Below are 26,187 nucleotides of genomic sequence, written 5' to 3'. Positions count from 1 at the left end.
GAACAGGACCGTGGACATCTGAGCTTTAATCAGCACTCAGCCACTGGGGAACTTTGGCACCGTTATGCTGCAATCCAATCCATGTCTACTCAGAAGTAAGCTCCACTGGGTTCAAGTGTGTATTGGATTGCAGCCTTAGTCTCAATCTCAGCCTCACCTACCTCAGGGGGTTGTTGTTGGGATAAAGAAAGGAGAACTACATGAGCTACCTGAGCGCCTTGGAAGAAGAGTGGGATGAAAATGTCAGAAGTAAACGTACAAATAATATTTTTAGAAACTGCCCACAATTAGAGAAGCCTCTCATGCCGACTACAACTCCCGCCGTGCATTGCGCCACCGCCCACTATGTATATCGGAAGCCGAAGTGCGTCTCCTCCTCATAGAGATAGAAAGAAGAAAAAAGTGCCGTTGGGAGTTTGCGAGTCGCTTCCTCTTTTCTTCAAGCGCCCTGCCAGCCTACCGCTGCCACAGAGGGCAGCAGAGCCACGCACCGTCCGCCACCTCCAAACGGGCTGCTGCTGTCCAGGCGAAACCTGCTCTCCCCTAGAGCAACTTCACTCCGTGAGGGATTTTTTTTGCTAATCTTTTCAGGGAAGGGATTCGTTCCGTATTTATTTTTGGGTTTTATATTTTGCTAGCCGCTTTGAGCGACTCCTTTGGCGGAAAACAGCAGGGCACAAATTTTGGAATAAATAGGCTGTATCCAGCTAAGCGCTACGCAGAGCGGACTCCATTAAGAGAGTCGGGTCCATTAACTTCAGTGGGTCTACTCAGAGTAGAACTCACGTTGGGGTTAGTCATCTGGGGGCTGGGGGGGTGTCTTAGACCCTTTACTTTTTGGGAAGCAGGGTCCCAATGTCTCCAGCATCCTACAAGCATGAAAGGGGACTGTGTTAGCCACTGAGAAGAGTCTTCTAACTTGCTTCCTTGTCTTTTCCTGCTGATTGGAGACAGAGTGAAAGGAGGTGAGCCCGCCACTGAGAAGACTGTTCTTAGTAGCTAACACTCTCCTCTTTCCTGCTTATTGGCTCCTAGGGATGTCTGTTGTTGTGGGAGAAGGCACTAACAAGGATCTCATTCTCAACCCCGCAACAAAAAAGAGGAAAGGCTGTGTGACTGTGACTATCATGAAGGGACCCTACCCTGCACTTCTGAAGTTGCTACTGGATACCACCCCATTAAAAATAAGCCGAGAAAGCATTCCCAATAGCGTCTTTCAACCGGCTGTTGCGTCGCACTATTTCCCCGCCCTCATTCTCAATGGTTTAATCTTTAAACTGCGGGACGCTCTTGCTCCGAAAACCGGATGTACTCTATGGTAGTGGAAGTACTTCCGGCTTATTACTGAGACGGTTTCAGCTTCGACGCAGAGTCATGTCGGATTCGGAGGAGTATTCGTCGGGGGAGGATGAAGATTACCTGCCCTCAGGTGGGCGGCTCCGTTCCCCGGGAGAGAATCGGGCCGGGATGCCTGGGGGTCCCCGAAGGGATTGGCTGGGAGGGGACCAGACCGAGGTTCCTCCGTGCAGAATGGCCAATGTGACATCCGGGTTATGCGACATGCTCGTCACGTGATAGCAGCCCGTTGAGCCTCTGAAGGAGGGTGGACGAGTTTTGAGGGGGTAGGATGGGCTGTACCACTTCAGGCTGCGTGCGGGTGGGGAATCAGTTTTTAAATGGTCCCCTCCTGTAAGCAAAACTCCCTGTAAATAGAAAACTAGCACCACAGGGAGACAACTCGGAGGAAATCATTCTCCCTGATGTGCTGTTTTTCTCCTTGCAAGGAGTCTTCACCTAGAAGAGCCTTGTGGGGAAAATGATACCTTCTGTCTGTGCTGGCCTCCCCCAGGGAAATTCATATACATATTCAGATTGGCCTTAAGGGAAATACTAAAGACTTTTATGCTGTTCTGCTTTTGGTTCATGTTATGGTTTGGCATTTTTAAAATAACTGATATCTGATATCGTTGTTTTGATGTTTTCTTTTAATGGTCTTAAATCTTGGAATTGTAATGTATTTTATTGATTGGTTGATCATTCAGACCATGGCATTCTCTATGTATGGATGTGAGAGCTGGACAGTGAAAAAAGTAGATAAGAGAAAAATCAACTCATATGAAATGTAGTGTTGGAGGAGAGCTTTGTGCATACCATGAACTGCGAAAAGGGCAAATAATTGGGTGATAGAACAAATTAAACTAGAACTGTCACTAGAAGCTAAAATGATGAAACTGAGGTTGTCATACTTTGGACACATAATGAGAAGACATGATTCGCTAGAAAAGACAATAATGCTGGGAAAAACAGAAGGGAGTAGAAAAAGAGGAAGGCCAAACAAGAGATGGATTGATTCCATAAAGGAAGCCACAGACCTGAACTTACAAGATCTGAACAGGATGGTTCATGACAGATGCTCTTGGAGGTCACTGATTCATAAGTCGTAATCGACTTGAAGGCATATAACAACAACAAATCATTAGAAGCTAAAATGATGAAACAGAGGTTGGACACATAATGAGAAGACATGATTCACTAGAAAAGATAATAATGCTGGGGAAAACAAGGGAGTAGAAAAAGAGGAAGGCCAAACAAGAGATGGATTGAAGCCACAGACCTGAATTTACAAGATCTGGACAGGGTGGTTTATGACAGATGCTCTTGGAGGTTGCTGATTCATAGGGTCTCCATAAGTCATAATCAACTTAAAGGCACATAACAGCAACAATCTGCTTTTGAAGGGTACATACATATTTTTTTTAAACTGTAGACTTGAACTGGTGGAGTCCATTCTTCCACCTCAGCTTTCTGTCAGTTCACCACTGCTGCATGTGTAAACCAGGCCATGGGGGTGGGGGTGTGGGGGGGATAGAAATCTGATTGCTGTTGTCCATGCACTGGTCATCTCCAGGCTGGATTACTGTAATGCACTCTATATGGGGCTGCCCTTGAGGTTGAGGAAGCTGCATCTGGTGCATAATGCGGTGGTGTTCACTGGGGCAGGACATTGCTAACATATTACCTCGCTGCTGAAATAATTGCACTGGCTGCCCATTAGCTACTGGGCTAAGTTCAATGTGTTGGTTTTGGTGTACAAAGCCCTACGCAGCTTAGTACCAGGATTTCTGAAAGATCGTCTTATACCCAGTCAGTCACTGCACTCTGCAAGTGAAGGCCTTCTGCAGATACCATCTCATCAGAAAGTCTGTTCTGCACAACGTAGGAAACGAACCTTTAGTGTTGTAGCACCTACCCTTTGGAATCCACTCCCTTTAAATATTAGATAGGCACTATCTCTGTTGTCTTTTTGGTGCCTGCAGAAGACCTTTCTCTTTCAACAAGTCTTTTAAGTAGAAACCTTATCCCAGTCTGCATCTGTGTTGGAACTGTTTTTAAAGATGTTTGTTTTTAATATGTTTTACAGACGTTTTTAGTGTTTTGGCATTTGTTTGCCATCCTGGGCTTGAGAGGAAGGACATGATAGAAATTTAATTAATAAATAAATAACTAAAAAAATAATAAATGGCACATGTGGGGGACGGAAGATCTGGTACCTGCTTTTTACATCAGCTTATACTTGGCACCTGCGTTTCCCTGTGCCTACCTCTGTCAGCTTCTGGGGCAAATGGGCCACTCCTGAACAGCTCAAGGTCACCCAGAGTGTGGAATTAGAGTGGAATTGCCATGCTTCATTCACTCACTTTTTATAGGGCATCCACATGACACCATCAACCAATCATTGTCATCCTGTCATTTCCCACAAGTCATGCCTGCTGGTGTGGATGGAACACATAGAAAGATCATGGTAGTCCTTCTGATCAAGCGCACCCAATAAAAATGTAAGGAATTGGCTTCTCTGGGGATGGGTAGAATCCTTTTTCTGATTTATTAGACTTGTTGGTCACTTGTACCCAAATGTCTCCGAGCAACTTATATCACATTTAAAATATAAGTGCATTACACCATAAAAACAGAATGAAACAACTCCCCTAACAGCCGCAGGAAGCTTTGGCAGCACACTAGTAACAAAACAGCATCATCTTAAGTTTACCAGAAGCCTGGTAAAAGAGCTAAATCTTTACCTGACACGAAAAAGATATCAGCTAGGTGGACGTTGCAGGGAGCCACAACTGAAAAGGCCCTCTCCCTAGTCACCACCTTCTGAGACTCTCTCAGACGATTGGATGGGGGGGTGGGAGTACATAGGATGGGGCTGCATGTCTGTTTGATTCCTCTTTAAAATGAATAGTTTTTCAGTGAGATGTATGAACTCTTCTTTTGGGCGCTGTCTTAAACCATGATCAAGTGTGGAGTATAGAATGACAAGTGTTGGATGGACCAGAAAAGACCCATCATAGTTCAACTTCCTGCTCAATGGCAATGATAATCCTCCCCCAGTGCAATCCCAGACTAAATTTTCCCACAGGCACAAGATATGTTGAAATTATTACTTCTTGTGATAACAAGCCATGTTGACACAGGTGAAGAATACAGTGAAGATGATGTAAATGAATTGGTGGAGGAGGAGGAGTCCCAGAGTGAAAAGTGCAAGAAGAATTCCAAGGGGATCACATGTCGGTAAGGCACCAGCTTTGTTTTATGTCAGTGGGAAGCAATGAGCAAATTAAGGCCCTATTTGCAGCTTACTTTTAAAGCTGTATCGTGCCACGTGAAACAGTCATGGCTTCCCCCAAAGAATCGTGGGAAGTGTAATGTGTTGAGGGATCTGAGAGTTGTTAGACCCCTCTTCCCCTATCACAGCTACAATTGCCAGAGTTCCCTGGGAAGAGGGATTGATTGTTAACCCACTCTGTGAGGGGAAGCCTTACACGGCGTGGGACCTCAATACCTTGTGGAACGCCTCTCTCGCTATGAACCTACCCGTTCACTTCGTTCAGAATCTAAGGCCCTCCTTCGGGTACCAGCTCATCGGGAAGCCCGGAGGGTGGTTACTAGATCTAGGGCCTTTTCTGTGGTGGCCCCTGAGTTGTGGAACAGCCTCCCCGAAGAGGTACGCCTGGCGCCTACACTTCTATCTTTCCGGCGCCAGGTAAAGACCTTTTTATGCTCCCAGGCATTTTAATCTTTTAATTTTCTTAATCTTTCTACTTTTAACATGTATCCTTCTTAATTTGTGTTGTATGTCGTTTTTGTTGTGCTTTCTGTTGTTTGTTTGTACATGTTTTTGTGATTTTTTACTATGATATATTGTATTTTATCTTGTTTGTTCACCGCCCTGAGAGCTATTCTGCTAAGGGCGGTATATAAATTGAAATAATAAATAAATAAATAAATAAATAAATAAGAGGGGTCTCCTAAAAGCTCTAAGCACCCTTCACAAAGTACACTTCCTGGGATTCTTTGAGGGAAGCCATAACTATTTCAAGTGGTATGTTACTGCTTTAAATATATAGTGCAGGTGGAGTTTTAGAACTCTGTGACAGGCTGTAGGAATGTATATATCGTTGGTTCTGCTTATGATGAAATAGCGCATGTGAGGGGCCATGCCTTTGGGCAAGGTATTAGATCAGGTGTGGGGAACCTTTTGCCCTTCAGATGTTATTGTGCTACAACTCCCATCATCCATGGCCGTGTGTGCGAGGGCTGATAGGAGCTGTACTTAAGCAACTGCTGAAGGGCCAAAGGTTCCCCACACCTGCTCTAGATAGCGATGGCAATGGAAGAGGTAAATTAATGGTGTGAGAGAGGCAAGGAACTGTCTGAGAGCTCCCCAGATGCTCTCTTTCATAACTGCCTATGTTTGTGGCACCAGCTGTTAGGGTTGTTGTCAGCAAATGATCAGGGTTTTGGCTGAGTTCTTTTCCTTGCTGTCTTCATCTTGTCATCTTTTACTGTAGGGATTAGGGTGTTTGAGATACTGACATACTATTAACTCCTCATCTATCAGCCTTTCATTCTGACTCAGGAGTCCACGTTGCAATTCCTGGGCACTTGAAAGGTTGCTACTGCAAAAAGCTTAATGTAGACAGTGGCTGTCAAGTCATTTGCTAATGTGTATAATGCTTGGTGACATTCATCCTTAGGAAAAGGAACAAGGGAGGTGGCCTTTTCTTAGAGCCAGATGGAGGTGGAGCCTCAAAAGACGATGAGAGAGACAGTGAGGTTGCTGAGTCAGCAGAAAGTTACCCCCCCATAACAGAAAGCGAGAAGAGGCAAAAAGAAGATGCTCTGTGGGCCAGCTTCCTCAGTGATGTGGGCCAGAAGCCTAAAACAACAACTGCAGGTCAGGCATCCTGCTGCACGCAGAAAGACAAGGTAAGAGGAAAAGTCTAATTTAGGCATTACTGCCTGATGTGCGCAAAAGGGGCAGTGTCTTGTCACTGATGATTAATGTCTGCTTGAGCCAATCAAAGACTTCCAAACCAAGGGAGCTGCCACAAGGACGTCCTTTCATGGATGCTTGCTGTTAATGCTTTTTGAGCACTCCAGCTTGCTGCTTGAGAGGCAGGCCTTTCAACCCTAGATTGAGCCCTAGATGTTGATGACATAAAAAATATAGTGAAAAATGGGAGGACAGAAAGAGTGGGAGGGTAATTAAGGCTAACCAAAACCTTCAAATTTGCATGGAAAGAAATAGACAAATGAACCCCTGGAATGCCATTAGTTGCAGTCTTCAGAGCACCCTTGCATAGATGACGTTATACTAATCAGGCGTGAACTTAAAAAGATACAAGTGCCTGCTTGTTTGAGGTCTTGAGTATTAAAAAAAGAAGCTGGGAGGTGGATTGTTGATCTTTACACATACAGTTGGTCAAGGTTGTTTGCTTCAAAACCTTTCTGTGAATGTGGTCCAGGTGCAGCAGGCCTGAGATCCTAGGGAGACCAAATCATTGTATGGAGCGGGATTTTCTCTCCCTGGTCACAGGATCAACCAGTCATCATTGTTTTATGGAGGCTAATTAAGGAACTTAGTAGAGCAAGCCAAATTCATAACTGTTCTTGTGTGACACAGGAAACCAGGATTAGTAGAAAGTGAAATTGACTTTCCTTGGATGTGCCAGAGGTGGAGAAAGGAGGAAGGCATGTGCAAGCCTGATCTTCTGGCTCGTATACAAAGCAGCAAACCATGGTTTAGTGCAGGCCTTCCCCAACCTGGTGTTTTGGACTATGGCTCCCATCAATCCCAGCCAGGATGCCCAATGGTCAGGACTATTGGGAGTTGCAATTCAGAAGGTCTGGGGGAAACCACCTTGGGAAAAGCTGGTTAGCTTTCCATGTGAATTTAACCACAGAAGTCTTAAAATCCCTTGGAAATGTGCAGGTACATATATGCTTGCTCCACATCCTTGCCATGACAGATTGGAAAGGTTATGTTTCTAAGACAAATATCCTGCTGGGGCAACCAGGCTGTAGAATCATTGAAACATAGAATTGTAGATTGGAAGGGGCCTACAAGGCCATTGAGTCCAACCTCCTGCTCAATGCAGGAATCCAAATTAAAGCATACCCGACAGGTGGCTGCCCAGCCACCTCTTGAAGGCCTCCAGAGTTGGAGAGCCCACCACCTCCCGAGGGAATTGGTTCCATGGTCGTACCACTCTAATCGTTAGGAAGCTTTTCCTGATGTTCAGCCAAAATCTGGCTTCCTGCAACTTGAGCCCATTATTCTGTGTCCTCTGGGACGATCGAGAACAGATCCTGGCCCTCCTCTGTGTGACAACCTTTCAAGTACTTGAAGAGGGCTATCATATCTCTCCTCTGTCTTCTCTTCTGAAGGCTAAAGATGCCCAGTTCTTTCAGTCTGTCTTCATAGGACTGATCAAATAAATATAGGCACACAATGTGCACAGACCTATATTTATTTTATCTAAGCTATTTTTACGCTGTTCTTTAGTTGAAAAAGGCCCCCAAAGCAGATTTACAGTGATCAATAATGAGAAAATTCCTGTCTTCAGGTTTATAATCTAAAAAACACAACACAAAAAGAAAGAGGATTGGGAGGAAGAAGCAAATTCAGGCATTTCAGTTACAAAGTTGTTCTTCTCCACTGCCCATGAAGGGAATTAAGATCAGCAAACAGAACCTGGCTAGTTTTGCTCCGGCCTGATGATAATTGGCTTGGCGTAGCACAGAGGCAGGCTTTCCATTGGTGGCACCATTGTTGTGAAATGCCCTCCCTGCTGAAATAGGAGAGGCAAAATCCATATTGGCATTCTGCCAGCTCTTGAAGACACTTGTTTAGGCAAGCATTCCCCTGAGTTTGATCTTCTTGGTCCAACTGTTTTCATTGCTCTTTTAACTGTTTTAGTTGTTATTCTTTTTAATGGGCCGGAGTTCGATTGCAACAAAAGGAGGAAGTTGAATCTCCGGTAAAAAGGATCGAGGTCCACTCAGCCTTCCATCCATCCGTGGTCGGTAAAATGAGCACCCGGCATATGCTGGGGGTTAAAGAAAGGCCGGGGACGGAACTGGCAATCCCACCCCATATATACGGTCTGCCTAGTAAACGTCGCAAGACGTCACCCTAAGAGTCGGAAATGACTCGCACTACAAGTGCAGGGACACCTTTACCTTTTTTTTTAATTGCATAATTTAAATGTGAGAGTTTTTTGAAAGTTGTGATGGAATTGTCTTACTGTGTTTTTTAATTTAATGGATTTTTAGAATTGACTTTTTGCTTGTAGACCACTTAGAAACCATTCTGTCTTGTAAGCAGTGTATAAATTAACTATTATTATTATTATTATTATTATTATTAGTTTATTGATCCAGCGACCATTACATCACTCAGTTGTAAGACTTGGGTTCCAGATCACCCTTCTCTGTACTTGAGTGACAGTTGTTCAGATTAAATGGGAGTGGAGTTTGCAAGGAAGTGGCAGCTAGCAGTACAGAAGCTACTGTTGGTGTTGGGAATCTAGAACATCTGAACTGTAATGAGCATTGAAGAGAACTGGGGCTGGTCCTGACATTTCACAAATACAATTTCTCATCATGTTTGAACAGCTAGCTGAAGAGAAGAACTCCTGCAAGCCTCAGGAGGCAGCGAAGGGAGCCGAGAAGGGCAAAGTTGCCATCACCGAAGTGTTTGACTTTGCTGGTGAAGAGGTGAGGTGAGTTTGGCCTCTTGCGTTTCAAGCCAGAAGGAGCTGTGTGCCCAGTTCTTCTAAGCCGTTGCCATTTCATTTGGCTGTTTGCCTCAGCTGTGCCTGGAAAATACATTAATCTTTTGTTTAAATATTTATATCCTTCTTTTCTGTCCTATCATAGGGGCCCCAAGGCATCATAGCGACATTAACATGAAGAATCAGGTTTCGATAAAGCAGAAAAACTTGTGCTAAAATAGCATCACAACAACAACATAATAGGCAGATCAGACTGGGCAACTGTAGCTTCTTCAAACTCACAGCTGGAGAAAAGAGATGATGGGAAGAATCTTGTTGGCTAAGACAAAAGGCTCCTCTCATTCAGAGCTCTGCTTCCCCCACTGGCCTGTCAGATGTCTTGAGGAAGAAGCAGGATTTAAAGCCAGTAGCTCCCTTGTGGTGTTTCTCCCCAGCATCTGGTGCTCAGAGGCAGTGATGTGAGTGTGATTTTCAGCAGGGAAAGGTCAAGCTCAATCGTAGCACAGATTTTGACTGCTTAAAAAGGACAGTACTGGCAACACCAAGACCCAGCTGCTCCAAAAAATGGATATAGAGTTCTCATAGTTTGCTGGATGACCTTGGGCCGGTCACTGTATTGCAGTCTAACCTACCTCACAGGGTTGTTGTGAGGATAAAATGGAGAGATGGGAGGGGGAGAACCAAGTATGCCACCTTGAGCTTTAGGGGAAAGGGCCGTGGCTCAGTGGTAGACCATCTGCTTTGCATGCTGAGAGTCCCAGGCTCAATCCCAGGCATCTCCAGGTATGGCTGTGTGAAATCCTGGAAAGCTGCTGCCAGTCAGTGTAGACAATACTGAGCTAGATGGACCAATGGTCTGACTCAGTATAAGGCAGCTTCCTGTGTTCTTTTGAGCTCATTGGAGGAAAGGTAGGATATAAATGCAATAAATAATCATAATAATGTATCATGCAAACATTAAATAACCTTACAATATATACAATTTCTCATATTACAATACACCAGGCATAAAGCAGCCATAGTATGGAGTGCTGATAATTGTCCATTTCAAGTTTTTATGTTATTTCTTGATTCCTTGGGAAAACTTCTTTCCATTAGACTCCAGTCAGGGATCCTGCCAAGTTGTAATCTTCCTGCTCATTCATCAAGAACAGAGTTCCCTCTTGTGGCAAAGTAGACCTTTCAAAACATATCCTATTTTTACTGTATACTCAATTTATGGACAATCGCAACACAAATGCAGCCTGTAATTCTTCCCACACAAGTGCCGATTGGATTTCTATCCAAGCCCGGCCATTCTTCAATCCTTCTGTCGTCAGTTCCAAAGAAGGATAAAAACTGATCCCAACTGATCTTAATTTATATTTATTGCAGCAGTTATTCCCTTAGACATGCTTAGAAAAATAATCAGTTTGAATTGGAAACAGATGCCATTAAATTGCAAGTGACCTTACAAATAAGCAGTTGGGTCTTGATGTTGCTTGTATTGTTTTGTGGGGGTCCTTGTGTGCTGGCTACTACTGGGGGTTAAGTGGATAGGATAGGAGAACTTGGGGGCTACAGTAAATAGCCAATTGGGTGCAAATCAGTAGCCAAATGGTGGCTTGGCAAGTAGTTCTGCTGCTGCTGAGACTTCACTGTACAGTAAGGCCCCGCTTATACGGCGGGTTAGGGACCAGGCCCCCGCCGTAAAGCGGGACCCATAGACTGTAATGGGGCCGTCGCGCGAAAATGTCGCAAGATTGCTAAATCGGCTTTAAAAAGGGGAATTTCCTGCCACCGCATTAGCGGAACGCCAGAATGCGAAGCGCCGGTAAGCGGGGCCCTACTGTACTTAGAATACTGGGAGCTGTAATTCAAGAAATATATTGACAGACTAAAGAATATTAGATATTACATGTGGAAGAAGCTTGAAGGAACTGTGGAACTGTGCTTGTTTACCTTAATGAAAAGGCTGCTAGGAGGGAGTATGACTCTTTAGATATTTAGGAAAGAAGAGGATAATTGTTCACCAGAACCAATGAGGATTCTACAGGAAGTAACAGGTTTAAATAACAGGAAGGTAGATTTGGGGTAGATATTAAGCAGAACTTCCTAAGTAGAAGATCAGTTCAGTAACATTATAAAACAACCCTCCTAGGGATGTTGTAGATTTTCCTTAAGCTTTCAAGGAAAAGTGAAGGTCGTATCTGCTGAGGGTGCTTTAGTTAAAAATAGATTTTGAACTAAATAAGCTACACAGTCTTGAATGAGGGGGAAATGACTATTAAAAATGGGTTAAGCAACATATTTGAGGATAGATTATTTAGCTTGTGTTTTTTACTGGACTCCTTTTTTGGGATTAAATTTATGAACCACTTTTGAAATTAATGTGCAAAAGCATAATATTAATAGGTCTGTTATGCATGACCGCTAAGAATGGTATGTGTTCAGAGACTGGATCGCTACCCCTATACCACCAATGCCTGGATGCCAGGGACAAACAGGGTGACTACCCCCATGGCCTGCTTGTGAGCTTCTCAGAGTTATCTCGCTATCTTCCATATGGAAAAGAGAGTGCTAGGTCTTTCGCCTGCTCCAGCAAGATGATTCTTGCATTCCTAGAGTCTCTTCCACTGTGTAGTTCTGCAGGATTGATACTCGGTGGTTCCCTGTTGTTTAGCTGAGACTGAATGCTATAAAATGCCTGTTCCTCTTCAAGGCAAAGCTGTTGGGAAGAGTCGCCCAGTGAACTTCATGGCTTACCAGCAACTTGAACAGGTCTCTGTGGTCATAGGCCAACACTGTTTCCAACACCACACTGTCTCTCAGGGCTTTCTCTTTGGATTCTGCTCAATCCTGTTCCTGCTTTAATGTGCGGCTCTGAAATTCTTGTCGCCTCATTGTGGCAGGGTCACAAAGGAAGTAGATGCTACGTCAAAAGAAGCCCAGTTCTTTCTGAAGCAGCAAGAACAGAAGACGGCGGGCTCAGCATCTCCTACTGTTTCTGGGTAAGCTACTGGCATTTTGCCCCTACAGTGCCAAAGGTCCTGTGGATGTCACAGTTCTGCTGGGAGGGGGTAAGTGTTGCATCTTTGGAACCAGTTGGATCTTGGGACTTCTTTGCTCATGAATGAGTCTCTGGGATCCTACTTGTGGTGAGACATTCCCTTGCTTCACTCTCCCTCAGAGGAAGTGAATGAACAGGAGTATTCTTGCAAGGGGGAGGGAGGTCCCACATTCAAATCACAGTGAGCTCTCACTCACTTCTGTCCCCACTGAAGGGGATAAGAGGTCTGTTCCCCAACTCATTGAGGGTCCAAGTGGGCCCTGAAGAGGTTCTAAGACTGCACACTTTCTCTGGTTACTTCCTGGTTGAGCTCCAGCGCACTGTTCCTGTCCCTTGCCTTTCGTGCAGTTGTCTAGGACTGTAGTGCTGTTGTGAAACTCTAGGTGGGGGCATTACACACTTTGGTTACCTGAATTCTATGTTGAGGCCTATGTTAAAGGTTGACTATTTGAGGTCGTTGCAGAAAGTACTTTCTAGTCTTTATTAGGGGACTTCAACAGTAAATGCATAAATGTAGCGAGAGTGCTTTGCAAAAAGATGCAGTGGCAGAAACAGCCACACCTTCTCACCCCCTCCCCAGTCTTGAGACCAGCATGGCTTGGTCAGGCTGCAGTTTGAAGTGCCACCTGTCTGTGGCCAAACAAACTACAGCATGACAGGGTTAGGGGCTTACATATTTTATGTATGTAAAAGGGATAGAATAGTGAGCAAGCTTTTGAGTTCTGCAGAACTCTTCATCAAGTTGGAGGATAAGCAAGATGGGGTGGGGCCCAAAAGCTGGCACAACATTAAAGCCCTGATGTCTACAAATGGAAAACAACTAGATTGCTTTCCAATGAGGACTGCTGGGAAAACAGAGGGAAAACACCCTCCTTGTGATTTACCTACCTTCACTAGTGGAGGAACAGAGCCTCTGGAAATAGTGTGCTCATAGCCTGTGCCACAGAAGGCCTTTCGTTTGTAAGTTAATGTGGACATGCAATAACTGGGAATTTGAGGCTTGTTGCTCAGGATCAAGGCCAGAGCGACTTTCAGTTTGGACTTGAGCTTGCTGCCTCTGTGCAAGATGGAGCCCCTTGCCTCTCTCTTGGAAAGACTGACACTTCTCCTGTCAACTAAGTGCACAGCTGGCGCTTCCCTAGCTTCTGCCTCCCATTTAGCACGTGCAGGTGGCAAACCTTGCCCTCCTAGAGTCTGCTGTCTGGTCTGGAATAGGAGTGGCAAACAATATCCATTTCTCACCAGAATTGATTAGTGTGGCCCTCTACACACTTTCTCGTGAGTAAACTCGATTGGATGCAACGGGGCTTACTTGTGTAAACATGCAGAGGCTTGTGCTGTGTGTGTCAAGTAGCAAGGATTGTGTTGCTTGAAACCCAGGGACAAATAGTTCCTTAACTCAATGTTTCCAGCTATCACATACTTCAAATGACGGTTATTCTGCATAGCCCTGTGCCAGCAGTCAGGCAAAGAGAGCCCTGAGGGGTTCTTGTCCTTAGCTTGACCTGTTGTTTGGGAGTGGGAAGGTAATGACAAAGGGTTCAGAGCTATTACAACTCTGGCAATCAGCTCAAGTTATCTGAGGGCATTGCTGAGTGCTCAGTCTCAAGCTTGAGCTCTCATTTAATCTGAACGGTCTGAGAACCTCATCATGCACACACTCTCCACCCCACCCATGCTCTTGGTTGCTGGCCAGCCTGAGCACTCGCAAGTGCAGCTACCAGCACTTTGCTGTTCTTCCCTATTGTGGCTGTCATATCATAAAATATATCAACAACTAAAAGCCATATGACTTATGGATGCAAGACATGTGAAGACACAATTCTTACTTTGCTCAAGTCTGCCTATATCTTAGGACAGGGATCTTGATGGGGTAATGACTCCTAAGCTGCAGGATTAGTCCAACAGCAGACCTACAAAAGGGAGGTCTTTCACCTGCTCTTTGCTTTTGTTATGTAATATTTAAACCACGTCTGTATTGTGGACCTGTTGCTACAAAGTGTAAGGATTCCTTGTTTGTGGTTCAGTGAAAGGCTATCGGATATTAGGTTTAAGATGAAAGAGTTCAGCTGGGGGTTGGGAGAGTTCCACCTGCCTCCATGCCATGCCATACCGCTGCATAATCTTGGCAGGCCTGATTGTTCCCACCTTTCAAGTCGAATTAGCCAGTGCTCAGTGACGCCACTTAGGGAACAAAGATTCCATTTTCACTCCAGATTTCCCTGCTTTTGTGACCCAAATTCAATGTACTAATCTCAGCAGAGGCTATGAGAAAATAGCTCCAGTAGCAACATCTGCCCTTTCCATTTTGGCTTATTATAGAGTAGCTTGCCGGTAACAGCAGGCTTGGTCTTTCTCTCTCCGTTTGATGTTTTCCAAATGACAGCCCTGCGTTTGTGACCTCTCTGGCCTCTTAGTGCCTGTTGGGTTGCTGTAAATTGGCACAAGGTGAAACTGCTTTAAAGCAAGTCAGCTAGCTCCCTTTTCCGTAGGCATGGGCTGGAGTGAAGGGTCACAGTCCTATGCAAGGTGAATCACTGGTTCAGAAGTGGCCTGTTACAAAATGCATTTCTTTCTAGCCACTGAGGGGTAAGATGTGTGGTGGTTAGAAGGTTGGGCTGTGACCTGGGAGACCAGGGTTCAAATCCCTACTCAGCCATGAAGCTCGCTGGGTGACCCTGGGCCAGTCATTGTCTATCAGCCTAGCCGACCCCACAGGGCTGTTGTGAGGATCAAATGGAGAGGGAAGAGAACCATGTTTGTATGCCACCCTGAGCTCCCTGGAGGAAAGGTGGGGTGTAAATGTAAGAAAGAAAGAAATGATAAAGAAGATAAAGAGGACTCTTGCTTCTGGGAGCATCTCTCCCCTCCCCTGCTCCTCTGAGGCATTGGCTTTTGTATCTCCTTCCCTCTGCATCCTCCTTTATGCTGGAATTCCAGGGTCTTTCAAGAGACAACAGAGCAATACTTCTGTTGCAGCTGCAGGACCCTATTGTTTTCTGCCAGAGTCTGTATTGACGCTGCCATTGTCTCAAAGCAGAAAGCTCGTCAGGAAGCAGCCAGGGCTGGGACTATCTTCCTGCAGGGGCTGGGCTCTCCCTGGTTCCATTATTTCTTGCTCCCAACATCAGCATTTAGTTCCTGTGTTAATTCTGCTTCACTGTTGCTTGCTTTCCAGGTGGCAGTGGGGCACTAGAAAAGAGATGGGGAATCTGTGGCCCTCCAGATGTTGCTCCCATCATCCCCTGACCATAGTCTGTGCTGACTGGGCTGGACAGAAGTTGTAGTCCTGATGACATCTGGAGAGCCGCAGGTCCCCCACCCCTGCTGTGGAAGCTTCGTCAGCGGCTCTCCAAGTCTTTCTGTCACAGGGATGTCTTAATACTTGTCGACTCTCGTTTTGGAGCCATTTGAAATCTTCCCTTTTGATGATGAGCACAGTGGTGCGTGCAAATTGTGGTCTGTATTTGTGGAGACAGTCTTCTTCAACACACACGCAATGGAAGATTCAGGTTTGTGGTAGGGATAGGTTGATTTACTGATCACAGCCACCAGAGGGTGCTGGACCGTTCTCGGCCATATGAGCCTTGAAAGCAGTTTCTGTCCAGGTGATGTCATTTCGTCTACAGATTTAATAATAATCTGAAAGCCCTTTGTCAGGCTGGAATGGGTTTCAGGCCTCTGCATGTCCCCCCAAGAGCTCTAGCTGCATGCAAGAGACTAGCTCTCCTGCCAGTCTCTGGGCCTGTTTAAATGGTTGCCCGCATAAGGCTTGTTTCCAAAGGAATCGTCTTACTACTTTGCCCTTGGGTTGCTGTTGTAGTTCACATTAGCTGGCTGCGTGGCCCAAGAGCTGGCGTCAAGAAGAGGTCTCTTGCTGAGAAAGCCACAGCCCTTTTAAAGCACTGTCTGCTAGCAGCTAGAAATGCCATTAAATGAAGCGGAGGCCTGGAGTCTCGGCCAGAAGCCCAAATGCTGAGTTTCTGAGCTAGCACTTGCTCTCGTGGGCGTGGCACTGTTCGGGCCTGTTAGCTCCCCTTCTTTGGAAAAGGTGGTGAGTTTTGTGAGGAATATGGCTGGAAGCAGGCCTCCCTTCCTAAGCGAATACATTTTTGCATGCACAGGCTGATGGCCAGCTGTGGAAATCGTTTCCTGTGGTCTAAGACGCTGGTGCTGCTTTTGGTGGAAGCAGTGCTTTCTCTAGATTAGAGCTACTACTGTGCTGTTCCCGCAGTCCTAGGGATTTAGGCCCTTCTGCGCTGTGACACTGTGTTGGCTCCTTGCCAGACATGGGCAAGGCATAGCGGTTGGGTGGAAGCTGATTTGCCTAGGCCTGGAGGAGGAGAAGGGGCTAGGCAATCAGCATCTGTCCTTCATTAAGCTGTTCGGTGCTTTGTGGAGGCTGGGAGCACAGCTGCACAGCCCTGCTTCTGTGGGCACCAGCCAAAAGGGGAGCTTGAAGCGGCTCTGAGAAATGTGCCTTGGGACAAAACCAGACTCCTGTAACTGCAGGCGTTTTGCCCTCAAGGCCAGCGGCGTGCTCTGAAGAGAACTATCTTGGCTTCTCTGAGAACTTCTTGGGGTGGTGTGGGGAGGCGGGCAGGCAGAGTGGCCTTTAATTGGGCAGTAGTCATTGGCGCTGCTGGGATTTGGATTCAGTCACCAGCCAGTCCCAGTAAAAGCTGGAGCCCTGTGCTTGGACGCTGGATCAAAAACTGTCCCCTTTCAGCTACCATTTTCTTCAGAGAAAACAGACGCTGAATGTTCAGCCTCTCGTCCTAATTGTGAAAATCCAGCCATGGTCTTAAAGAGCAGCTGTCTGGCAGAGGATGACAGAGTCCCTGGAAAAGGTCCTTGATCCTTGAGAAAGGGTTTCTTGTGCTGTCTTGGGCAGGTCCCTTGATGGACTTGTTTTCCAGACGAGACACGTTTCCCACCTGGCAAGTGCTAGGGGCCTCTTTCTGCAGACTGTATTGCCCACGTGCTCTCTGGGGAAAGGGATGAAGCCTGATGCCGCAGGTGCCTTCTGCTTTATCACCTGGACCCTGCAGGGCACCCTTGGAGAGGGGCAGCAGGTCATTTTGCCTCAAAGCATCTCTGGATGGCGCGTTCCAGCTCTTGTGGCACTTGTGGAAACCAGGGAGGCTCCGCAGATTTCCAGACCAAAGCAGCCTTCCGGCTGTTGCTGCTGCTGCCACTTTGTTGTTGTTGTTTCCTGGCAGCCTCCCCCTTTCGCTGCAGCAATGCAGAGGGGTTGATGCCAGACGGCTGTGCTGGCTGCGGAGGAGTAGCCAGCACCTGCTGTGGCCCTCCCTTGCCACGCGTTGCTCTCTGCATGGTTCTGCCCATCTGAAGGGCCTGGAAAACACAAGAGAGCTGGTGAGGCAAGAGGCTTCTCTGAGAATCTGCAGTCAGTGCCATGACTGAAAGCCATCCTGGCTGGCCAGACAAGGAGCAGGTTGCACAAGTGCCTTTGGAAGCAATGCAGGCCTCCATGCGAGTGCAGACAGAGGCCGTATGAACTTTGCCTGTGAGGTCTGTCTGTCGTCTGTCCATCGCCCTTCCCCATGGTGCAAAAAACAGGGTGTTGTAGCCTGGGTACGCATGCCTATCCTCCCGTCTTTTGCTCTTTCCAGGCAAGCATCATCATAAATAATAGCACTTGAGAGAATTTGAGGCACATTACTTACATTACATAGGAAGCTGCCTTATGTCAAGCAATTTTGAGTTCAGTATTGTCTATACTGACTAGCGGCAGCTCTCCAGGATCACAGCCCTGTCTGAAGGAGCCAGGGATGGAATCAGGCCCCTTTGCATGCAAAGCATCCGTTCTACCACTGTGCTCCTTTCCTTTTTGCTCATTATTAGCGTAATCCAAACAACAAGCTTGTAAGGTAGGTCAGTCTTATCCCCATGGTGAGATTGCGTGTGTGTGCAGGGCTTATCTAACGTTGGCCAGTAAGTTCATGGCAGAAGTAAGAGACTGAGTCGGTGATTTCTGGGTTATGTTCTCCCAACTCAGTCTTTTTATCCACTCTGCTAAGATGGGCACAATGAGGACTACTACATTTCCACTTTTGTGCTGTTTTATTTTCAGGCAGAAGCATCTGCTCAATTTAAACCAGGGGTGGGTAACTACCCCCCAGGCCAACTTTGATGGATGGGGCCACGTGACAATAATAATGATGTCACATGACTGACAGGTGGTCTGGACAAACCCCTCCCCCTGGTCAAAATCCCTTGTGCAGGGTTCCTAAGCTTGGGAAGTTCAGTGCAAGGGATGTTGCCAGACCTCTGCTTTGCAAGCCTCCCTGGGCTGCTCCTTTCCACCTCCAATGTTAGAGCCCTTTTCAAACCTCACTGTGCTGCCTGCTTCTGGGAGTTCAAAGGAGCAGGGCAAAGAGGGAGAAGCAGTTTCCACTGAAGGGACCAGTCACTTTTTCTCAACCTCCCCCACCTCACAGGATTGTTTTGAGGATAATAATGTGGGGAGATCTAAGCATGCTGGTCAGAGCTGCTTGGAGAAATTGTGAGATTAAAAATGTTATAAACCTGAGATGATCGATCTGTGGTCCTTCAGATGTGTCTGGGCTCCATCTCATCATTCGCCTTTGGGAGGAAGGGCAGGATGTAAATTGAATGAAACATTAAGGAATGAATTCCTGGCCATTGGCCGGGGCTGATGGAGCGTAGCAACATCTGAAGGACTGCAGGGTTAGCTACCCTTGTTATAAACAAGCACTTAGCCTGGCGATTTATCTGAACAAACACGGGCATGGCTTTTGATTGTATTTAAAACTTTGCCATGGATATACAGACAGCAGGGGAAGAGGGAAATAGCTGCACACCTTGAAGTCCTGAAACTTGGATAGAACCTCGAAAACAAAAGAGCTGGAAAATTTTTTTCTCTGACTCATTGTTTTCCAGTAAAATATCCTGTACAGCGGGTGTCTACCTGCTATGGTTTCCCCACCACCACCTGCCTTAGAATGCAAGTCATTTCCGCTCTGAATTCTTAGAATGGCCCGACTGGCAGAAAGGAAATTATCCCAGGAATGCAAATAAACTGCAGGCTTGCGCCTCTGCTGATGGTTAATGGGAGTTTGCATCTCTGTTTCCACGTCTTCAGTTATTGAACTACAATGGCCCCATTAAGACTGTGTGGTGTTTTCTGCACATCCTGGGGTTGGGAGAGCCCTGCTCTGTTGTTCCGTAAGGGGTGGAATTTCCCTCTGGGCCAAGGGCTGTGCTTTAGGCTCTTTTCCAGGACTGTGCTTCATTATGAGGCTGTGGCTGCCCAAAGAATTGGCATCAGAAAATCCCATGACATTTGGAAAGCAGTGGGGATTCTGCTTTGGTGGTGTAGAGTAAAGGAAAGGGAGACTCGATAATCAGTGTTCAAATGTTTTGTATTTTTCTTAAAGCCTTCCCGTCAAGCTGAAAAGCTTGTGCGTCGGCCGTACAATTTGACTTTGCGCTTGCGGGCACCTAAAACCTTGTGGCTCCTTCCATAGGCAACTTTGAGAGCAACCCCCCCCCTAGGGTTTTGTTATCTGCCGGCAAACCCTTGACATTGTTTTCATAAACTGTTGTCAAATACATGCATTATCAGAATGGGGCCTGGGAGGTACTGAAGTCTGGGGGCGAGAGGTTCAGATGACAAGGCCCCACCTGTGTCATGGATTCCCCTCCTGTGTTTTCCTCATGTGTGAAATGAGGGAAACGAGGAGGGAGCCTTGCTTGTAGGGCAGTGGTTGTTACCATTTATTTATGTCCTGTTTTTCCGCCAAAAAGCTCCCACAGCTGTGAACAGCATATTAAAATATCCAGTCGAGGACAATAAAATGCCATAAATACATCAACAAGCAAACAAGAGAAGACAGCAAAATCACAACAGAGGAGGGTCAGAGAAAAGCCTTTCTGAGCTAGAAGATTAAAGAGTGCTCTCATCAGTCATACAACCCACACTCTTGGGGTCTAGCAACTCGAACAAACAAATATTTTTGAAAATACACAAAAACAAAGCTTACTCCAACTAGAAGAATGAAGGGTGAGGATGAATGCTACAAAGGTTTTAATTCGTAACAAAGACGTACCTTGCTGGATCAGAACAAGGTCTGTTTAGTTCCAGCACTGGCCGTTCTGATGCCCGCTAGCCCACAAGCAGGGCCTACAGGTCAGGGGTGGACAGACTTCAGACTTGCAGGCTCTACTTCGTTGCTTTCTGCTAGAACCCCAAGATCCACTCACCAGAGCCAAGTTCAAATGCTGTACATTTCAAATTAAAGAATTCTGAGCCCTGGCATTTGTCTTGAGCAATAGAACTGAATGGAGCTCACAGTCCTTCCACACAACACCCTGCTCTCAGTTGCCCTAAGCCAGCGGTCCCCAAACTTTTTCCCCCCACGGACCCCTTGAAAATTGCAGAGGGTCTTGGCAGAGCACTTCATGATTTTTCTGCCTGTTGTAGCGCTTGTACTGTGATGTGCTAAATGCTGTATGGTTTTTCTTATTTCTTAAGATCAGAGCTTGGAAAAGTTACTTTTTTGAACTACAACTCCCATCAGCCCAATCCAGTGGTCATGCTGGCTGGGGCTGATGGGAGTTGTAGTTCAAAAAAGTAACTTTTCCAAGCTCTGCTTAAGATACTGTATTTTATTGTATTCTGTAGAATTCAAATTGTAATACAATAAAATACAGAATAAGAAATGAAAGAAGCCGTCAAGAGACTATTAAAAATCAGTATGAATATCCCATGCGATGGATGTGTTGTCTCCCATCTTCAGCCACAAATCGCCAGGCATGCCGCAGACCACACTTTGGGCACCTCCGCCCTGAGCTTTCTTCATTTCATATACTTTTTTTGAAAATTTTTGTTTTCACAATAAACCAATACAAGAAACTCATGAAAAACAAAAGAGCAAACCATCTGTGCATTTTGTATAATTCTGTTGCTGCTATTGATAAGCCAGTCCTTGCTGATCTATTGCAAATCACCCAGAAATCAACCTTCTGCCCACCCCTGCTGCCCTTTGTCTTTGTCCCCAGCAACTTGCATGCCAAGGTACACTTCCTTGGCTCCTGGAGGTTCCATTTAGCTGTCCTGCCTTATAAGCATCCATAACTTCCACAAGGAATGTGTCTAGGTCTTTTCAAAAGCCAGGGGCCATCACCACCCTTTTCATCTTGTGGCAATGAATTATGAAAGGCAATTATCTGTTGTGCAAATAAGTGGTTCTTTTTTAACCTGTCTTAAACCTACCGTTAGTTGATTTCATTGGGTGGCTCTAGGTTGCAGAGTTATGAGAAAGGGAGCTTCTTCATGCACCTAATAACTTTAGAAGCTTCTTCTTCTCTTCCCTCATGGGCATCTTTTCTAAACTGAAACGCTCCAAAGCTTTAGCTTGTTCTTGTGCGGAAGGTGCTTTTTCCAGGTTTATGAGATGGAGCAACCTGACCTGGATCCAAAAAGGAACTTAGGAAGCTGCCTTAGGTGGAGTCAGAGCGTTTGGCCCGTCTAGCTCAGTACTCTCTGCATGGGCTGGTGGCGGCTGTCCATGGTTTCAAACAGCCCTACTTGGAGATGCAGGGGGTTGGACCAGGTACTGTCTGCAGGCAAGCATGGATGCTCACAGGCTTCCTTCTGAGCAAGCTGGGTGGAGGAGGCTGCGTCTCGTGCTTTTGCACAAGGCTGAGCTCTGGGCTTGCGTTCCTCGAAGCAGAAGGCCTGCTCGGAACAGTGACTCCCGCAGAAACATACGAGCGTGTGTGGTGGGTAGTGCCAGAAAGAAGCGCCCACTTCTCATTTCAGGTACAGCTTTTACCTGCTCCAGAACACAAGAAGAGCTAAAGGCCTGTCTCGTCAGACATCCTGCTCTTGCACTAGCCAACCAGATGCCCTGGGAAGCCCACAAGCAGGACCCGAGTGCAACAAGCGCTATCCTCGCTTGCAATTCCCATCAGCTGGTGTTCGGTGGCATACTACTGCCGTGGCTAGGAGCCATTTTTAGCCTTTTCCTTGTGTGAGCAATATTATTGTTGTTATGGCATTTTAACACCAGCTTTCACTGCATGGAGCTCAAGGGTTGTGTACACGGTTCTCTCCTTCCACATAAATCCTCACAACAACCCTGTGAAGTAGGTTAGGCTGAGAGACAGTAACTGGCCCAAGGATTATCCAGTGAGCTTCATAGCTGAGTGGGTATTTGAACCTTTCCCCACCCCCAAACACTTTAGCCATTCCATCACACGGGCTGTCTTGGAAACATCTGTGGGGAATCTCCCAATGTGGAATAACCTCAGAGATGTAAAACTGTCCTCAGATCATCCTCTTTACATCCTGTAGTTCCTTGTTTTGGCCAAAGTCCGTCTCTTGGCAATGTCAGTAAATGTGCTGATGGATATTTTTAAAATTGAGTTAAATTGTACCCCAGCCTGGAATTGCTTGCAGTGGAGGGAGGGCTGAAAATATTCTTAATTCAGTGGAGCAGCCGAGGGGAGAAGCTAGAATCCAAGTCACCCCCCACCCCGACCAAGAGGGAACCTTTCCCCTCTGCCTGCCTTACTTGTAGTGTATATGCCCTGCTCAGATTTGGGTGGTGATTATGGGGACCCCTTCCTTTCTTGAGGTGGCAAACAATTGATTCTGGAGGGGGAAAGGCATGAAAAAGAAATGCCAGAGACAGGACTGGCTCCTATGCAAGTGGTCCTGTGTTTAATTTCTGTCGTTGTGAACAAATGACTCTTATGTAAAGGAGCTGAAGCAATTGCCTAGTGATGAAGGGAGGCTCCCTTGTGGGATGGGCAATTGGGAGGCCAAACCCTTCTTCCCCCTCCTGGTGCTTCTCTCTTTTATTCATGCCATAAATAAAGGTGGACAGCTTCCCAAATGTTTTTCCCCCTCTTGACTGTCTGGAGCTGTGATGGAAAACCTCTTCCTGTGCTGCCTTTCGACTTTTATTTTTAATTATTTTTGATGTTTCACCAAGACGTTTTTATTGTGATGTGCTGTTGCTTCTAGGGGAATCATAAATGAAATAACTAATAACAATGGCCAGTGAGGCCTTGCAGTATTTCTGGGTTGTCCCTCCGTGCTGCTGGGCTGGGCGACAGAGTGCGGAGGGGCTGCAGCTCCGTGGGAGAGTCCCGGACCTCTCTCCCGTGGAAAGCAGCAGGGAGCAGGTGATCAGTCTGAGGACCTGGCAAGCTGCAGCTGGCCTGAGTTGTATACAGCACTGGGCGAGGTGCAGCGGTCTGATGTGTTAGTGGGCGGCTTCTAGTTCTTGCCGTTGCAACCGAGAGGAGGCCTCGGTGGGGCTGACCTGGATGAATCCAGTGCATAGCTGTGTGGATGCATCCCATCAAGGGTTGGGTTCTCAAGAGATGACTGGGAGCATGGTGCCAGCGCCCTCAGCCACCTTCCTCCGTCTCCTCTGTGGGACTTACTAGTCGCAATCACAATATTTCCATTTTTGTATTGTACTTTAGAGCATTCAGATGGTTTTTCATGCATTCTCTCAGAATCCTTAACAGCCCTTTGAGTAGGTTGGTCGTACATCCCCAAATTGGGAAATGGGTTGGGACTGACAGAGAGAGTGGCTGTTCTAAGGCCGTCTAGTGCAGACTTTGCCAACCTGCTGCCCTCCAGATGTTTTAGCTACAACTCCCATCAGCCCCAGCCAGCAAACCTGTAGGGATTTCAGCTGCAGGGAGGGAGCTGCGTGGATGCTGGACCCTGAAGAAGTTCTGCTTTCCCCTAGTGGGCTCGTACACCTCCTTGTACTAGGGCTTCCTAGAAATTAACTTGTTTTCTGCTTTGTCGTCTCTGCCAGAGTGAAGCGGCCAAGTGGCATGAGCAGTCTTCTGGGGAAAATGGGCACCAAAAAGCAGAAGCTGAGCACCCTGGAGAAATCTAAGTTAGACTGGGAGACCTTCAAAGAAGAGGAGGGCATCAGTGAGGAGTTGGCCATTCATAACCGAGGGAAAGAAGGGTAAGAGGACGGCACCTCCCTGAAGCCCTGCTGTGCCTGGTCACTCCTGCCCACCAGGTGGCGTAGCAGCAGCAGCAACAGGTCTTTTCCAGGGTTTTTGGCATTTCCGTGAACCTTCAGGACCCAGCTGAGTGCTCCAAGTGGGTAGCAGGTTCCCAACATTCCCTTGAGTCTGGTGCTGCCATCCCTGAGACCAGGCCTCGGGCACCAGGGGCAGGCATATTTCAGGCTTGAACAGACTGGGTTGTTTTGCTAGAACACCAAGGTACACCACACAGAACCAGGGAACTGCCCAGCAGAACGGCACACATACCTGGTCAACGTCAGCAAATAGCCATATTTTATTGGACAGAAACACAAAAGCTGCAAAGCAATTAAATTGAAAAGTAGAAACCCTTGCTGATCTAATGCAGATCACCCAGAGAACTACCTAGCGTTGCCTAGAGAGGCAGTGGGCTCTCCGACAGTGAAGGCCTTCAAGAGGCAGCTGGACAGCCATCTGTCGGGAATGCTTTGATTTGGATTCCTGCATTGAGGAGGGGGTTGGACTTGATGGCCTTATAGGCCCCTTCCAACTCTACTCTTCTGTGATTCTACCAATATACACACACAAAGCAGAGGTTTGTCTATAATAAGCTCCAAGTTTGTGAAACCAGAACTCTCTCTCATTCTGGCTTGGCCTGGTTTTTCAAGAAGGGAGGAGGAGGAGCTCCCCGTGCCCCAAAAGGGTTCTTTAGCTGCTTCTCATTATGTGTTATATAGGGCAGGCCCCTTAGGTTTCGATCTGTGTGCCTTGCATTATGTAGGACAGACCTTGTGAGAGCTCCAAGGTTTGTGGGGTAATAGTCTTGTACTGTCATGCTGAGTTACCGTTTGGGGCCAGTGAGGGACAACTGAAGGTTCCATAAAAATGCACCTGATTTCATTAGCGCTTGCCTTCACTGTCATTATTGGAAATTATTTATAGCTTGCAATTTGGGTTATTTGGGGAGGAAAAAAGTCAAGAGAAAGAATTTAGCTCCACTTGATGCTTCCCATCCCACTTTATTAATCCATATACAAAAGTTTTTGCCCAAGAAGTGGGAGGGCAGGAGAATTCACTGGCCATATAGGAGGACCAGAGCCTGAGGGAAGGAAAACAGAAGAACCTTGTCCTAGCCCTGAGTCTCTAGGGGTAAAGGGTAAATGAAGCCCCCTGTGAGGGTGGCGGCAGCAGCAGGGTCTTTCCATATTTTACTCACTGGCGCCAAACTTCTTGAGGTCAGCCTGGCTTGTTTTTTTGTGGGCTCTGGAGTGGACTGTCTGTCTCCTTCCTGCAGGTACCTGGAGAGGAAGGCATTTCTGGAGAGGGTTGACCACCGGCAATTTGAGCATGAGCGGGACATCCGCCTAAGCAACATGAAGCCCTGAGGTTGCTGCTGCAGAGCCCAGTCCAAATGATGCTTCTAATCTGGCCATCCTCAGGAGTCAGTAACTCAGTTATGACCTATATGGATTTTCTTTTTCACCACAATGGTAAACAGGTGAACTGAGGTCACTGTGGCGGGTGATTTGCCTGCCAAGGGGCTACCGTGTGCCGTAGACGCCAACATGGTTCTGCTGGATACTTGTCAGTAGCTGCGGTGGATATTTTCCAGGCCTTCATGCTCCTGGTGGTTAGGAGGGATGAAGCGGACTTTGTGTTGTGGAACAAGCCTGCTTATGCCGGACACCTGGGCACTGATTCCGTGGGGGCGTCACTCAGGGGATCTCAAGGGCTGCAAGTTCACGTGCCCCCCCTCCCCCGCAGCTGGAGGGTTTTCTTCACAAGGACACTGCAGTTGTGCATTGTGTCAGTCTCGGGCTGTGGTGAGCAAAGTGGCTCATTGACCTGCTTTCTGAAGAGGCTTCCTCCTCTCTCTAGGGAGCCTCCACTCGGTTTTTTGTAAAGCCTGTCCCGAGGATTTTTTTTTTTAAAAAAAACAAGTCCTCTGTCATGCTCTGCAGGAACATTGGGGAAAGAGCAGCGTGAATGTGAGGAAAGTCACCATCCCTTTGTTCCTTTGAATAAAGTGTTCCCTCTGTA

General features: G+C 46.7%; 1 protein-coding gene across 1 annotated transcript; it reads left to right on the top strand.

Moving 5' to 3' along the window:
- The first annotated feature begins 1,290 nt into the window (after positions 1 to 1,290).
- Positions 1,291 to 26,187, top strand: CFDP1 (craniofacial development protein 1). The gene is made up of 7 exons (XM_061594058.1): positions 1,291 to 1,429; positions 4,479 to 4,575; positions 6,042 to 6,273; positions 8,965 to 9,071; positions 11,975 to 12,073; positions 23,964 to 24,122; positions 25,442 to 26,187. Exons 1-7 carry the CDS (start codon positions 1,375 to 1,377, stop codon positions 25,530 to 25,532), a joined length of 840 nt encoding a protein of 279 aa, XP_061450042.1. The 5' UTR covers positions 1,291 to 1,374; the 3' UTR covers positions 25,533 to 26,187.

The sequence above is a fragment of the Rhineura floridana genome, chromosome 13 (genome assembly GCF_030035675.1).
Source record: "Rhineura floridana isolate rRhiFlo1 chromosome 13, rRhiFlo1.hap2, whole genome shotgun sequence".
NCBI classification, from domain to species: domain Eukaryota; kingdom Metazoa; phylum Chordata; class Lepidosauria; order Squamata; family Rhineuridae; genus Rhineura; species Rhineura floridana.
Note: the sequence above shows the minus strand (reverse complement) of the source record. Positions and strands in the feature narration are given on the sequence as shown.

What these genes read in the sequence shown, in the direction of transcription:
- CFDP1 (XM_061594058.1), top strand. Translation starts at nt 1,375, where the DNA reads ATGTCGGATTCGGAGGAGTATTCGTCGGGGGAGGATGAAGATTACCTG. An exon ending in TGAAGATTACCTGCCCTCAG is followed by an intron (nt 1,430 to 4,478) that starts GTGGGCGGCTCC and finishes ATGTTGACACAG; the next exon opens with GTGAAGAATACAGTGAAGAT. An exon ending in TTTGCTGGTGAAGAGGTGAG is followed by an intron (nt 9,072 to 11,974) that starts GTGAGTTTGGCC and finishes TCATTGTGGCAG; the next exon opens with GGTCACAAAGGAAGTAGATG.